The sequence below is a fragment of the Pristis pectinata genome, chromosome 9 (assembly GCF_009764475.1).
Source record: "Pristis pectinata isolate sPriPec2 chromosome 9, sPriPec2.1.pri, whole genome shotgun sequence".
Lineage (NCBI taxonomy): Eukaryota > Metazoa > Chordata > Chondrichthyes > Rhinopristiformes > Pristidae > Pristis > Pristis pectinata.
The window spans coordinates 63,980,841-63,992,917 of NC_067413.1; the positions used below are offsets into that span (position 1 = coordinate 63,980,841).

The window sequence follows — 12,077 nt, forward strand, 5'->3', positions numbered from 1 at the left end:
CTGAACAGTACCCCCATTTGAAACAACATGAAACTTTAAAACCAAAGCAAGGCTTAATCATGTAATTAGATAATACTAAATTCACAATACTTGAGAGCAAGAGGGGAAAATGGAGAGGGAATCAAAAATAAAACCAAATGCTCATTTGTAATACAGTAGAAATATCTATTGTAATACCTTGCTTCCACAATTGGTTTGATATCAGTAGTTGGTTGGGTTGAATGTCCAAATTCATCCTGCAAGTCCAGAGGGATATTGAAAGGGACAGCAATGCGAAATGGAGGATCCAACAATCCAACTGTAAATTTATCAGGTTTGCCCTCTTAAGAGGAAAGAAATATTAATTTCAAAAGACTGCACAAATTGAAAAACACATTGAAAACAGAAAATCTCTTCAGCAAGCAAATCTCCAGTCAATGAACATCACAAATTAATAAATATAGTAGCATACAAGTACGAAAGGCCAAGGGCATGGCAACAGTGATACCTTGATCTTGGTGGCAAGGGGCTCCAAACTGAAAAAGAGACCAGTCACTGCGCAGGGTATGGCACAGATGACCTTGCTCACTGCTTTCTCCTCACTGCCACTTGCCCCACCCAACACTTGACCTCCTGCACCCCTCCATCTTTCCTGTCCCTTGAATCTCTTTTGAGTATGCCCACTAAAACCTCGAGCTCTTCCAATTGTGCAGATCTGTTCCCTTCGTATCCCCCTCCCATCTGGGCACACCTGCCCACTTTCCAGCCACGTACCTGGTTTTGGTTCTCTTTCAGAGACAAAGTCCTGATTTAGAGGCAAGTCTACACACCAATTACTACGTAATGGCTACCCCACATATGAAGTTATACAGAGGCAAAATCTACTCCCCAAAATGGAATTTCATAACCCCTCCCCCCATAGCCAACCCCACCAGTGGAGACCCAAACTCCAATTACTATAGCTCAGGAACTTGCACACTTTGACAATGACATTGCTGCCTCAAGCAAGACATGTCAAGCAGATGCCCAGCTGAAAGAACAAGGCAGTGGGTGTCAAATTGGAAGAAAGAAATCAGCCTTCATAGAGTGGAACTGATCACCAACAATCAGCTACTCCGACAGCTCAGCAACCCCCCCTTATAGAACTAGTGAATGTCTCATGTTTCGGGCCATGACCCTGCATCAGAACTAAGTGTTAGAGGGAAAATAGCCAACGTGGAGGTGAGAGGGAGGGCAAGTCAGGGGCTGGTAGGTAATAGGAGGAAGCAGGCAAGGTGGGGGATGATGGGCAGACAGCCAGATTCTTTTTTTTTGGGGGGGGGGGGGGTGGGGGAGGCAGTGGGGAAGGGGGTGGTGTTGCAGAAGAAAGAGTTTTTAGAGAAAAAGGCTTGTGGGTGATAGGTGGAAATAGAACATTACAGCACAGGCCCTTCGGCCCACGATGTTTTTGTCACAAACCAGCAACAAAAGAAACACACTGAGCATGATTCAGTGTTAAAAACTATTTTATTAATCACTACTTATGATAATACGTAAAATAAAAGTAAAAATGTTAGTATGTTAGAATTCAAGAATGTTAAACCTCGAACGTTAACCCCAAAACTAAACTCTTCGTGTGTGTGTGTGACAAAGTCCAAAACTCCCAGTTCCTGAATGGTTCTTAAAGTTCAGTTCCGCAAGCCATAAGGTGAAACATGAGCAAGGGCTTCTTCAACAACCACCGTTGTCTGAAGATAAGATGTAGATGTAGAAAAACATAGAGAGAGTACATACGAAATCCAAATGTTCCACGATGGAACCCAAACGACACTTCAGTGTTTACTCGGTAGTGACTTCCTCACCCCGAAAAGCATCCGAACCGTGGTCGTCCACATACAAATACCTGTTTCCTTCTACAGGTCAGCAACAAAGTGAACTCCACCGGATTACTTCCAACTTCCATACATGGATTTCAGTGGCAAACACAGTTATTGTTTCTCATCCATCGATAGAGAAAACAAGCAGGCTGGTGTCTCTCTCCCTTCTCTCTCTTTCTTTCTTCTTCTAACTTCTTCAACAACGTCATTACGTCCTTTATCTTCTATTGACGTAAGCACGCCCCACACACACATACACACACACTCTCTATCTTAAAGGGACTTTCACTGAGTCCGTAACACCTCCCACCTAAAAAAAATTTTTCCAAGAAAATTTTAACCGCGCATAGTTAGTAATTTTAATAATTATCATGCTACACAACTACAGACTATCAGATTAGTACAGATACATGTTTCCCATTTAACATCGGGAAAGACAATCAGCAATCACATTATCTTTGCCTTTAATGTGAGTTATCATGAGATCAAACTCTTGCAAAATTAAACTCCAGTTTAACAGCCTTCTGTTCTTGTTTTTGACTCGGCTCAGAAACACCAATGGGTTATGATCTGTATACACAGTCAATGGTTTCTGAGCGGTGCAAACATATACACTGAAATGTTGCAAGGCTAAAACAAGCGACAGTAATTCTTTCTCTATGGTGGAATAATTCTTTTGATGCTCATTAAATTTCTTTGAAAAGTAAGCTACAGGATGGTCAATATCATCAAGGTCACCCTTCTGCAACAACACAGCTCCTGCAGCTTCATCACTGGCATCTACTGCTAATGAAAATGGCTTTTCAAAGTCAGGTGTTCTGAGCACAGGATGGTAGCATAAAATGGCTTTCAGCTTCTCAAATGTTTCTTGACAAGAATCTGTCCAAACAAACTTTACTCCCTTCTTCTGAAGATTAGTTAGGGGAAGAGCAATATCAGCAAAATTCTTACAAAATTTTCGATAATATCCAACCATTCCCAAAAATCTTCTAACAGTCCTCGTACCTGTGGGAATAGGGAACTCAGATATTGCTTGAACTTTTGCCTGAACAGGAGCTTGCTTGCCTTGACCTACAACATAACCAAGATACGTCACAGTGGCATGGCCAAATTCACTTTTAGCCAAGTTAACTGTAAGGTTAGCCTTGGAAAGTCTTTCAAACAACCTTTCTAACGCAGAGATGTGATCTTCCCAAGTATCATTCCCAGTCACTAAGTCGTCAATGTAGGCATCTGTATGTTTTAACCCATGAATCACTGAATTAATCATTCTTTGAAATGTTGCCGGAGCATTTTTCATTCCAAATGGCAAAACATTGTATTCATACAATCCAGAAGGGGTTACAAAGGCTGAAATTTCCCTTCCTCTATCTGTTAATGGAACACACCAGTACCCTTTTAATAGGTCAATCTTTGTAAGAAATTTTGCCTTTCCCACTCTATCTATGCAATCATCCACCCTAGGAATAGGGTAAGCATCTGACTTTGTTACAGCATTCACTTTCCTGTAATCTGTGCAAAATCTAACAGTTCCATCAGGTTTAGGTACAATAACACAGGGCGAACTCCAATTTGAAGTAGAATGTCTAATAATATCATTTTCCAACATGTATTTGATTTCCTGATCAACAAGTTTACTTTTTTCCACATTCATTCGATATGGGTGTTGTTTGATTGGTTTTGCATCCCCAACATCAACATCATGGGTAATTATCGATGTTCTGTTTGGAACATCTGGGAACAGATTTTTAAATTTTAAAATTAATTCTCTCATCTGTTGTTTTTGTGAAACTTGTAAATGGTCCAACTTCGTTTCAAGGTTCTCCATGATATTTTGGTTTTTCAGTTTCGATGGAACAATATTTGGTCTAAATTGGCCTTCCTCAACATCAACATCAGGCATTCTAGAAACAACCTTTTCACCATCCACCAAGGCCACAACTGAATCCCTCTCATAATAAGGTTTTAGCATGTTTACATGACAGAGTTGTGTTTTCTTGCGTCTATCTGGTGTTTTGATTATATATGTTAGATCAGTCACTCGAGATTCAATAACATAGGGTCCAGAAAACCGAGCTTGCAAGGGATTATTTTGGCTAGGGAAAAATACCAACACCTTTTGCCCCACTGCGAATGTCCTAGGCCGAGCACGTCTATCAAAATATGTCTTCATTCTTATCTGGCTTGTTTTCAGATTCTCTCTCGCTAGCTGGCAGACTCTCTCCAACCGACTTTTAAATTTTTGGACATAGTCCAACAGACTCAAGTGAACTTCCTCATTAACCCATTGCTCTCTCAACAACTCCAAAGGTCCTCTCACCCGATGTCCAAACACAAGCTCAAACGGACTAAATCCTATTGACTCCTGGATCGATTCTCTAACGGCAAACAAAAGTAAATGGATACCTTCGTCCCAATCCTTTGTGTTTTCAAAGCAATAAGTCTTCAGCATATTTTTGAGAGTAGAATGAAATCTCTCCAGAGCTCCTTGAGATTCTGGGTGATATGCAGATGATACAATCTGCTTTGCTCCCAGCTCATAGACTATTTGTTGAAAAATTTTTGACATAAAATTACTACCTTGATCAGATTGGATTTCTTTTGGCAAACCAAACAAGGTAAAAAATTTTACAAGAGCCTTTGACACCGTCTTGGCCTTAATATTTCTAAGGGGTATTGCCTCTGGAAATCTAGAAGTGGCACACATGATGGTTAACAAATACTGATTTCCAGTCTTAGACTTTGGTAAGGGGCCAACACAGTCCACAATCACCTTCGAAAAGGGTTCATCAAAAGCAGGAATTGGTTTCAAAGGAGCCACAGGGGGTTTTTGATTTGGTTTACCTACCATCTGACATGTGTGGCAGGTTCGACAAAACATCACCACATCTTTTCTCAAACCAGGCCAATAGAATTGTTTCAAGATCTTCCCTACAGTTTTATTCACACCAAAATGACCACCCAAAGGCATACTGTGGGCCAGGTTTAAAATCTCATCCCTATAAACTTTTGGAACAACAACCTGATGAATAACTTCCCATTCCTCAGTAACAGGAACATGAGGAGGTCTCCATTTCCTCATTAACACTCCATTTTTGACATAGTATCCAGTTGGCACCTTTTCAATCTCCTCACATGAGAGAGCTTTTTCTTTCAATTCTGTCAACTCAGGGTCCTTTGTCTGTTCCACCATAAAATCCTTCCTCGACAAAGACAAATCTTTAAATTCAAGCTCACTGTAAGGATGTTGATCCTCCAGTGAAGACAGAAAAGTCTCAGATAAGGCATCAAAATTTTCTTCCTGTTTAGGACTGTCACAAGGAACTACATCAGACTGCACCGGACTGTCTGTCTTGGCTAATTCTTTAGCTCTAGCTCGAGTCACCGCACATGATGGGTAAACATCTGAATCATCCTCAGACTCATCAATCCTTGGTTTGGTTGTTAACCGTACCACAGGATCACTTTCTCCATTTGCAAGGTCATTTCCCAATAACAAAGAAACTCCTTCCACTGGCAAACTAGGTCTTATCCCTATCTCGACTGGTCCTTCTACGAACTTTGACTTTAAAATCACCCTGTGAAAAGGGACAGACATGGTCTCACCTGTAACGCCTCGCACTAGATTTACTTCACCAGTGTCACTTTCTTCACCAAAATTTAAAACACTGTCCAGCAAGAGAGATTGACTAGCCCCAGTATCTCTAAGAATTTTCACTGGCACCTGGGGTGACTCATCATTCAGTGAAACAAAACCCTCTGATACATACGAACGGAATTCCTTTCTCACCTCCTCCAACTTTTCCGCTTTTCCCTCTTGCAAGGACTGATCTTTAACAGCATCTCCTAAACCTTTTTGATTTTTAATTGCCTGAAAGCAAGCATTGGGCCCAGCTTCCTTCTTTTTCTTCAAAAGGGCACAATTAGATATCACGTGGCCAGGTTTCCTACAGTAATAACAAGTACGCTCAACAGGTTTCTCCAGCCCTGGCTTTTTTTCATCTTTTCCTTTTTGATTACCTCCCAATTTAATCTCTGGTTTACCTGGATTGTCTTTGTAACTCTTTTGAAAGGTTTTAGGTTGTCCCCATTTGGATTTATGGGTTAAAGCATAATCATCTGCCAACCTAGCAGTTTCTTGTAAAGTTTCCACTGCCTTTTCATTTAAATATGTTGTTAATTCAGCTGGAACACATCTTTTAAAGTCTTCCACCAGTATCAATTCTGTCAATTTATCGTAATCCCCATCTACATTTTTAGCCAGGCACCATCGTTCAAAACATATTCTCTTTCCATTGGCAAATTCCATATAAGTCTGATCTGCAGATTTCCTCAAGTCTCTGAATTTTTGTCTATAAGCCTCAGGGACCAATTCATAGGCCTTCAAAATAGCTTGTTTTACCTTGGTATAATCAGCTGCATCCTCAACAGACAAAGCAGAATAAGCTTTTTGAGCTTTACCTTTAATCACACTCTGTACCATAAGAGCCCATCCTTTCCTTGGCCAGTTTGAACTCACAGCAACCTTTTCAAAATGTTGGAAATACTGATCAACCTGATCTTCTTCAAACGGAGGGACTAATCGAACCTCCCTGCTGGCTGAAAAACCATCATCAGAATCAGATTCCGAACTCCTACGCTTCATTTGTAACTCATGCTGCCTCTTTTTCTCCTCGTTATCCAGCTCCATCTGCTTCATTGCTAGATCAGCTTCTATCTTCATCTGAGTTATCTTTTGTTCGGCCTCTAATTTCTTTTGTTCTCGTTCAGCCTCTATCTTTAACTGGGTTTGTTCTCGTTCAGCCTCTATCTTTAACTGGGTTTGTTCTCGTTCAGCCTCTATCTTTAACTGGGTTTGCTCTCGTTCAGCCTCTAATCTCTTTTGTTCTCGTTCAGCTTCTAATTTATTTTGCTCTCGTTCAGCCTCTATCTTTGCCAGCTGCACCTGTGCCTCAGAAATTGCTATTTCACTGCCAGGAAACTGTTTTAACACTTCCTTCTCAAACACTTTCTTTTCCACATAATGGCCAGCTATCAGTCTCTGAATATCTGCCTTTCTCATAGACTGCTTTACTTCTGTAAGGTTTAGCCTTGTAGCAATCTTTATCAAATCATCCTTTTTCGCCACCTCCAATCCCTTTTGGGTTGGTGACTCCAAAATGCCTTAATATCCATTGCTGCTGGTTTCCACACACACAAGCCAATTAAAAAGAATTTATCAGACCTCCCTCAAAAATCTTTGGATTGAATCTCGAACAAATTTCGTCAATCTGGGGTACAATCCCAGACGACACTCGTTAACCTTGGGAACTATCCCGGACGAGCCCCCAATTTTGTCATGAACCAGCAACAAAAGAAACACACTGAGCATGATTCAGTGTTAAAAACTATTTTATTAATCACTACTTATGATAATACGTAAAATAAAAGTAAAAATGTTAGTATGTTAGAATTCAAGAATGTTAAACCTCGAACGTTAACCCCAAAACTAAACTCTTCGTGTGTGTGTGTGACAAAGTCCAAAACTCCCAGTTCCTGAATGGTTCTTAAAGTTCAGTTCCGCAAGCCATAAGGTGAAACATGAGCAAGGGCTTCTTCAACAACCACCGTTGTCTGAAGATAAGATGTAGATGTAGAAAAAACATAGAGAGAGTACATACGAAATCCAAATGTTCCACGATGGAACCCAAACGACACTTCAGTGTTTACTCGGTAGTGACTTCCTCACCCCGAAAAGCATCCGAACCGTGGTCGTCCACATACAAATACCTGTTTCCTTCTACAGGTCAGCAACAAAGTGAACTCCACCGGATTACTTCCAACTTCCATACATGGATTTCAGTGGCAAACACAGTTATTGTTTCTCATCCATCGATAGAGAAAACAAGCAGGCTGGTGTCTCTCTCCCTTCTCTCTCTTTCTTTCTTCTTCTAACTTCTTCAACAACGTCATTACGTCCTTTATCTTCTATTGACGTAAGCACGCCCCACACACACATACACACACACTCTCTATCTTAAAGGGACTTTCACTGAGTCCGCAGAAATTTTATCCTGCTCTAATATCCATCTAACCCCTTCCTCCCACAAAGCCCTCCATTTTTCTATCATTCATGTGCCTATCTTAAGAGTCTCTCAAATGTCCTTAATGTATCTGCCTCCACCACTTCTGCTGGCAGTGCATTCCATGCACACACCACTCTTTAAAGAAAACATAACCTCTGACATTGCCCCTATAACTTCCTCTAATCACCTTAAAATTATGCCCCCTCATGTTAGCCATATTCGCCCTGGGAAAAAGTCTGACTGTCCGCTCAATCTATGCCTCTTACCTTGTACACCTCAATCAAGTCACCTCTCATCCTCCTCCCCCTCGCCAAAGAGAAAAGCACTAGCTCGCTTAACCTATCCTCATAAGACATGCTCTCCAATCCAGGAAGCATCCTGGTAAATCTCCTCTGCACCCTCTAAAGCTTTCACATCCTTCCTATAGGGAGGCGACCAGAACTGAACACAATACTCCAAGTGTGGTCTGACCAGAGTTCTATAGAGCTGCAACATTACCTGATGGCTCTTGAACTCAATACCCTGACTGATGAAGGCCACACACCATATGCCTCCTTGACAACCCAATCAACCTGTGCAACAACCTTGAGGAATCTATGAACGTGGACCCCAAGATCCCTGTTCCTCCACACTGCTAAGAGTCCTGCCATTAACCTTGTATTCTGCCTTCAAATTCCATCTTCCAAAGTGTATCACTTCACTTTTCCAGGTTGAACACCATCTGCCACTTCTCACCCCAGCTCTGCATCCTATCAATGTCCTGTTGTAACCTACAGCAACCTTCTACATTATCCACAACAACAACAACCTTCGTGTCATCTGCAATCTTACTAACCCACTCTTCCACATCGTCATCCAAGTCATTTATAAATATCACTAAGAGCAGCGGTCCCAGAACAGATCCCTGCCGATCACTGGTCACCAACTCTAGGCAGAATACACTCCATCTACAACCACCCTCTGTCCTCTATGGGCAAGCCAATTCTGAATCCACACAGCCAATTTTCCCTGGATCCCATGCCTCCTGACTTTCTGAATGAACCTTCCATGAGGAACCTTATCAAACAACTTACTAAAAATCCATGCATATCACATCCACTGCTCTACCTTCATCAATGTGCTTTGTCACATCCTCAGAATTCAATCAGGCTCGTGAGGCACGATCTACCTCTCACAAAGCCATGCTGACTGTCCCTGATCAGCCTATGCTTCTCCAAATGCTCATAAATCCTGTCTCTAAGAATCTTCTCCCATAATTTGCCCACAACTGAAGTAAGACTCACTGGCCTGTAATTCCCAGGATTATTCCTACTCCTTCTCTTGAACTAAGGAACAACATTTGCCACCCTCCAATCATCTGGCACTACTGTGGCCAGTGAGGACACAAAAATCATCAACAAAGGCACAGCAACATCTTCCCTCGCTTCCCGTAAAAATGGATATATCCTGTCTGGTCCTGGTAACTTATCTATCAAGTGTTTTTCAGAAGTTCCAGCACATCCTCTTTCTTCATGAAAAGATGCACCAGCGTATCAGCCTGTTGTACACCATCCTCACAAATGTCAAGGTCTCTCTCACTGGTGAATACTGAAGCAAAGTAGTCATTAAGGACCTCCTCTACTGACTCCAGGCACACATTTCCTCTTATCTGATTGGTCCTACCCTCACTCTCATCATCCTCCTATTTTTCACATGTGTAGGACGCCTTGGGGGTTTTCCTTAATCCTACTCACCAAGGCCTTCTCATGCCCCCATTCTTGCTCTCCCAAGTCCATTCTTAAGCTCCCTCCTGGCTACCTTGTAATTCTCCAGAACCCTGTCTGATCCTTGTTTTTTTTTAAACCTTAGGCAAGCTTCTTTCTTCCTCTTGACAAGATATTCTATGCCTCGTCAACCATGGTTCCTTCACTCTACTATCCTTACCCTGCATCAATGGGACAAACCTATCCAGAACCCCATGCAAGTACTCCCTAAACAGTACTTTTCTCTACATTTCTGTAGTGCACTTACCCAAGAACATCTGTTCTCAATTTACAACCCAAGTTCCTGCCTAATAGCATAATTCCCCCTCCCCCAATTCAATACTTTCCCATATCATCTGCTCCTATCCCCCTCCAAGACTGTGGTAAAGTTCAAGGAGTTATGGTCACCATCTCAAAAATGCTGTCCCACCGAGATCTGAAACCTAGTACCAGGTCCAGTATGGCCTCTCTAGTTGGTCTGTCCACATACTGTGTCAGAAATCCTTCCTGGAGACACCTAAAACTCTGCCCCATCTACCCCCTTTACACTGAGGTGCCAATCAATGTCAGGGAAGTTGAAGTCACCCTTGACAACAACCGTTACCATTACATCTTTTCAAAATCTTCCTCCCAATCTGCTCCTCAGTGTCTCTGCTGCTATCGGGAGGCTCTGTAGAATACTCCCAATAAAGTGATCGCTCCCTTCCTGTTTGACTTCCACCCACACTGACTCAGTAGACGATCCCTCCAGGATGTCCTCCTTTTCCACAGCTGTGACACTGTCCCTGATCACAAAGCCACTCTCCCATCTCTTTTACCTCCATCCCTGTCCCTTTTGAAACATCCAAATCCCAGAATATCCAGTAGCCATTCCTGCCCTTGTGACAGCCAGGTCTCTGTAATGGCCACAAGGTCACATTTCCATGTACTTACCCGTGGTCTAAGTTCATAAGCCTTGTTCCTGATACTTCTCGGATTAAAGTAGACACACTTCAGCCCATCCAACTGACTGCAATTTTGCCCTTTCAACTGCCTATCCTTCCTCACAGTCTTTCTACACGCTGCATCTACTTGTACACTAAATGCACCAACCTCTAATCCCTCACTCAGGTTCCCATCCCCCTGCCAAACTAGTTTAAACCCTTCCCAACAGTTCTAGCAAACCTGCCCGCAAGAATATTGGTCCCTCTCCAGTTCAGGTGCAACCTATCCCTTTTGTACAGGTCATACCTTCCCCAGAAGAGATCTGAATGATCTACAAATTTGAAACCCTGCCACCTGCACCAACTCCTCAGCCACGAGTTCATCTGCCAAAAATCAACCTGTTCTTGCCCTCACTGGCAGGTGGCACAGGCAGCAATCCAGAGATTACTACCCTTGAGGTCCTGCTTTTCAGCTTCCTACCTAGTTCCCTATATTTCCTCTTCTCATACCCATGTCATTGGTACCAATATGTACCACGACTTCTGACTGTTTGCCCTACCCCTTCAGAATGCTGTGGACCCGATCTGAGACGTTTCAGACTTGGGCACCCAGGAGGCAACATACCATCCAGGAGTCTCACGTCCACAGAATCTCCTGTCTGCCCCCTTTACTATTGAATCCCCTATCACTACTGCCCTCTTCTTCTCCCCACTTCCCTTCTGCGCCACACAAACAAGCTCAGTGCCAGAGACCTGGTCACTGCAGCCTTCCCTGGTAGGTCCCAAGGACATAAGACAAGGAAAAAGAATGCGCAGATAGAGCCAGGTGGCAAGAGGAAGGTGGAAAGTAGAGATATGTTGCAAGGTGATCAGTGGAATCAGATAAGGAGGGATGATGAGCAGATGGAGTCATATGGGGAAAGGTAGGTCAAAGGATAGATGCAGATGGAAATAGGAAAGGTTCATAAGGGAGAGAGAGAACCTAGGTGGGCTGGTTCAAGTGGGAAAACAAACACAAGGGGAGTGGATTACCAAAAATTAGAAAATTCGATATTCATACCATTGGGTTGTAGGCTACCTAAATAAAGTACAAGTTGTTGTTCTTCTAGTTTGCATTTGGCCCTACCATGGTAGTGGATGAGGTGGAGGACAGAGAAGTTAGTGTGGGAATGGAAAGGGGAGCTGAACTGATGTACAATCAGAAGCTCAAGATGCTGTTATGGAGAGAGCACAGGTGCTCTGCTAAACAACTGCACAGTCTACACTTAGTTGTGCCAATGCAAAAGGAGGTTACGCTGCAATAGACAAGGTGGGAGGTGGTGCATGCAAATCTGCCTGACCTGGAAAGGGCTGTTTAGGTCCCTGGATCTTGCTGAGGGAGGTGTAGAGATAAATTATTACACCACCTATAGTTTCAGGGTAAGGTGTCAGGAGGTGAACAGTCACACAGAGTGATCCCTGCAGAAAGCAATTCGGGGGGCAGTGAGATCCCAATGCAGCTGGCGAAAATGG

At 42.7% G+C, this 12,077-nt stretch overlaps 1 protein-coding gene across 1 annotated transcript in view; it reads right to left on the reverse strand.

Moving 5' to 3' along the window:
• smchd1 (structural maintenance of chromosomes flexible hinge domain containing 1) overlaps positions 1-12,077 on the reverse strand; it is a 131,405-nt gene that overhangs the window by 82,330 nt on the left and 36,998 nt on the right. The window contains exon 20 of the mRNA XM_052022954.1: positions 178-322. Coding sequence (XP_051878914.1) covers positions 178-322 — 145 coding nt within the window. The remainder of the gene's footprint in view (positions 1-177; positions 323-12,077) is intronic.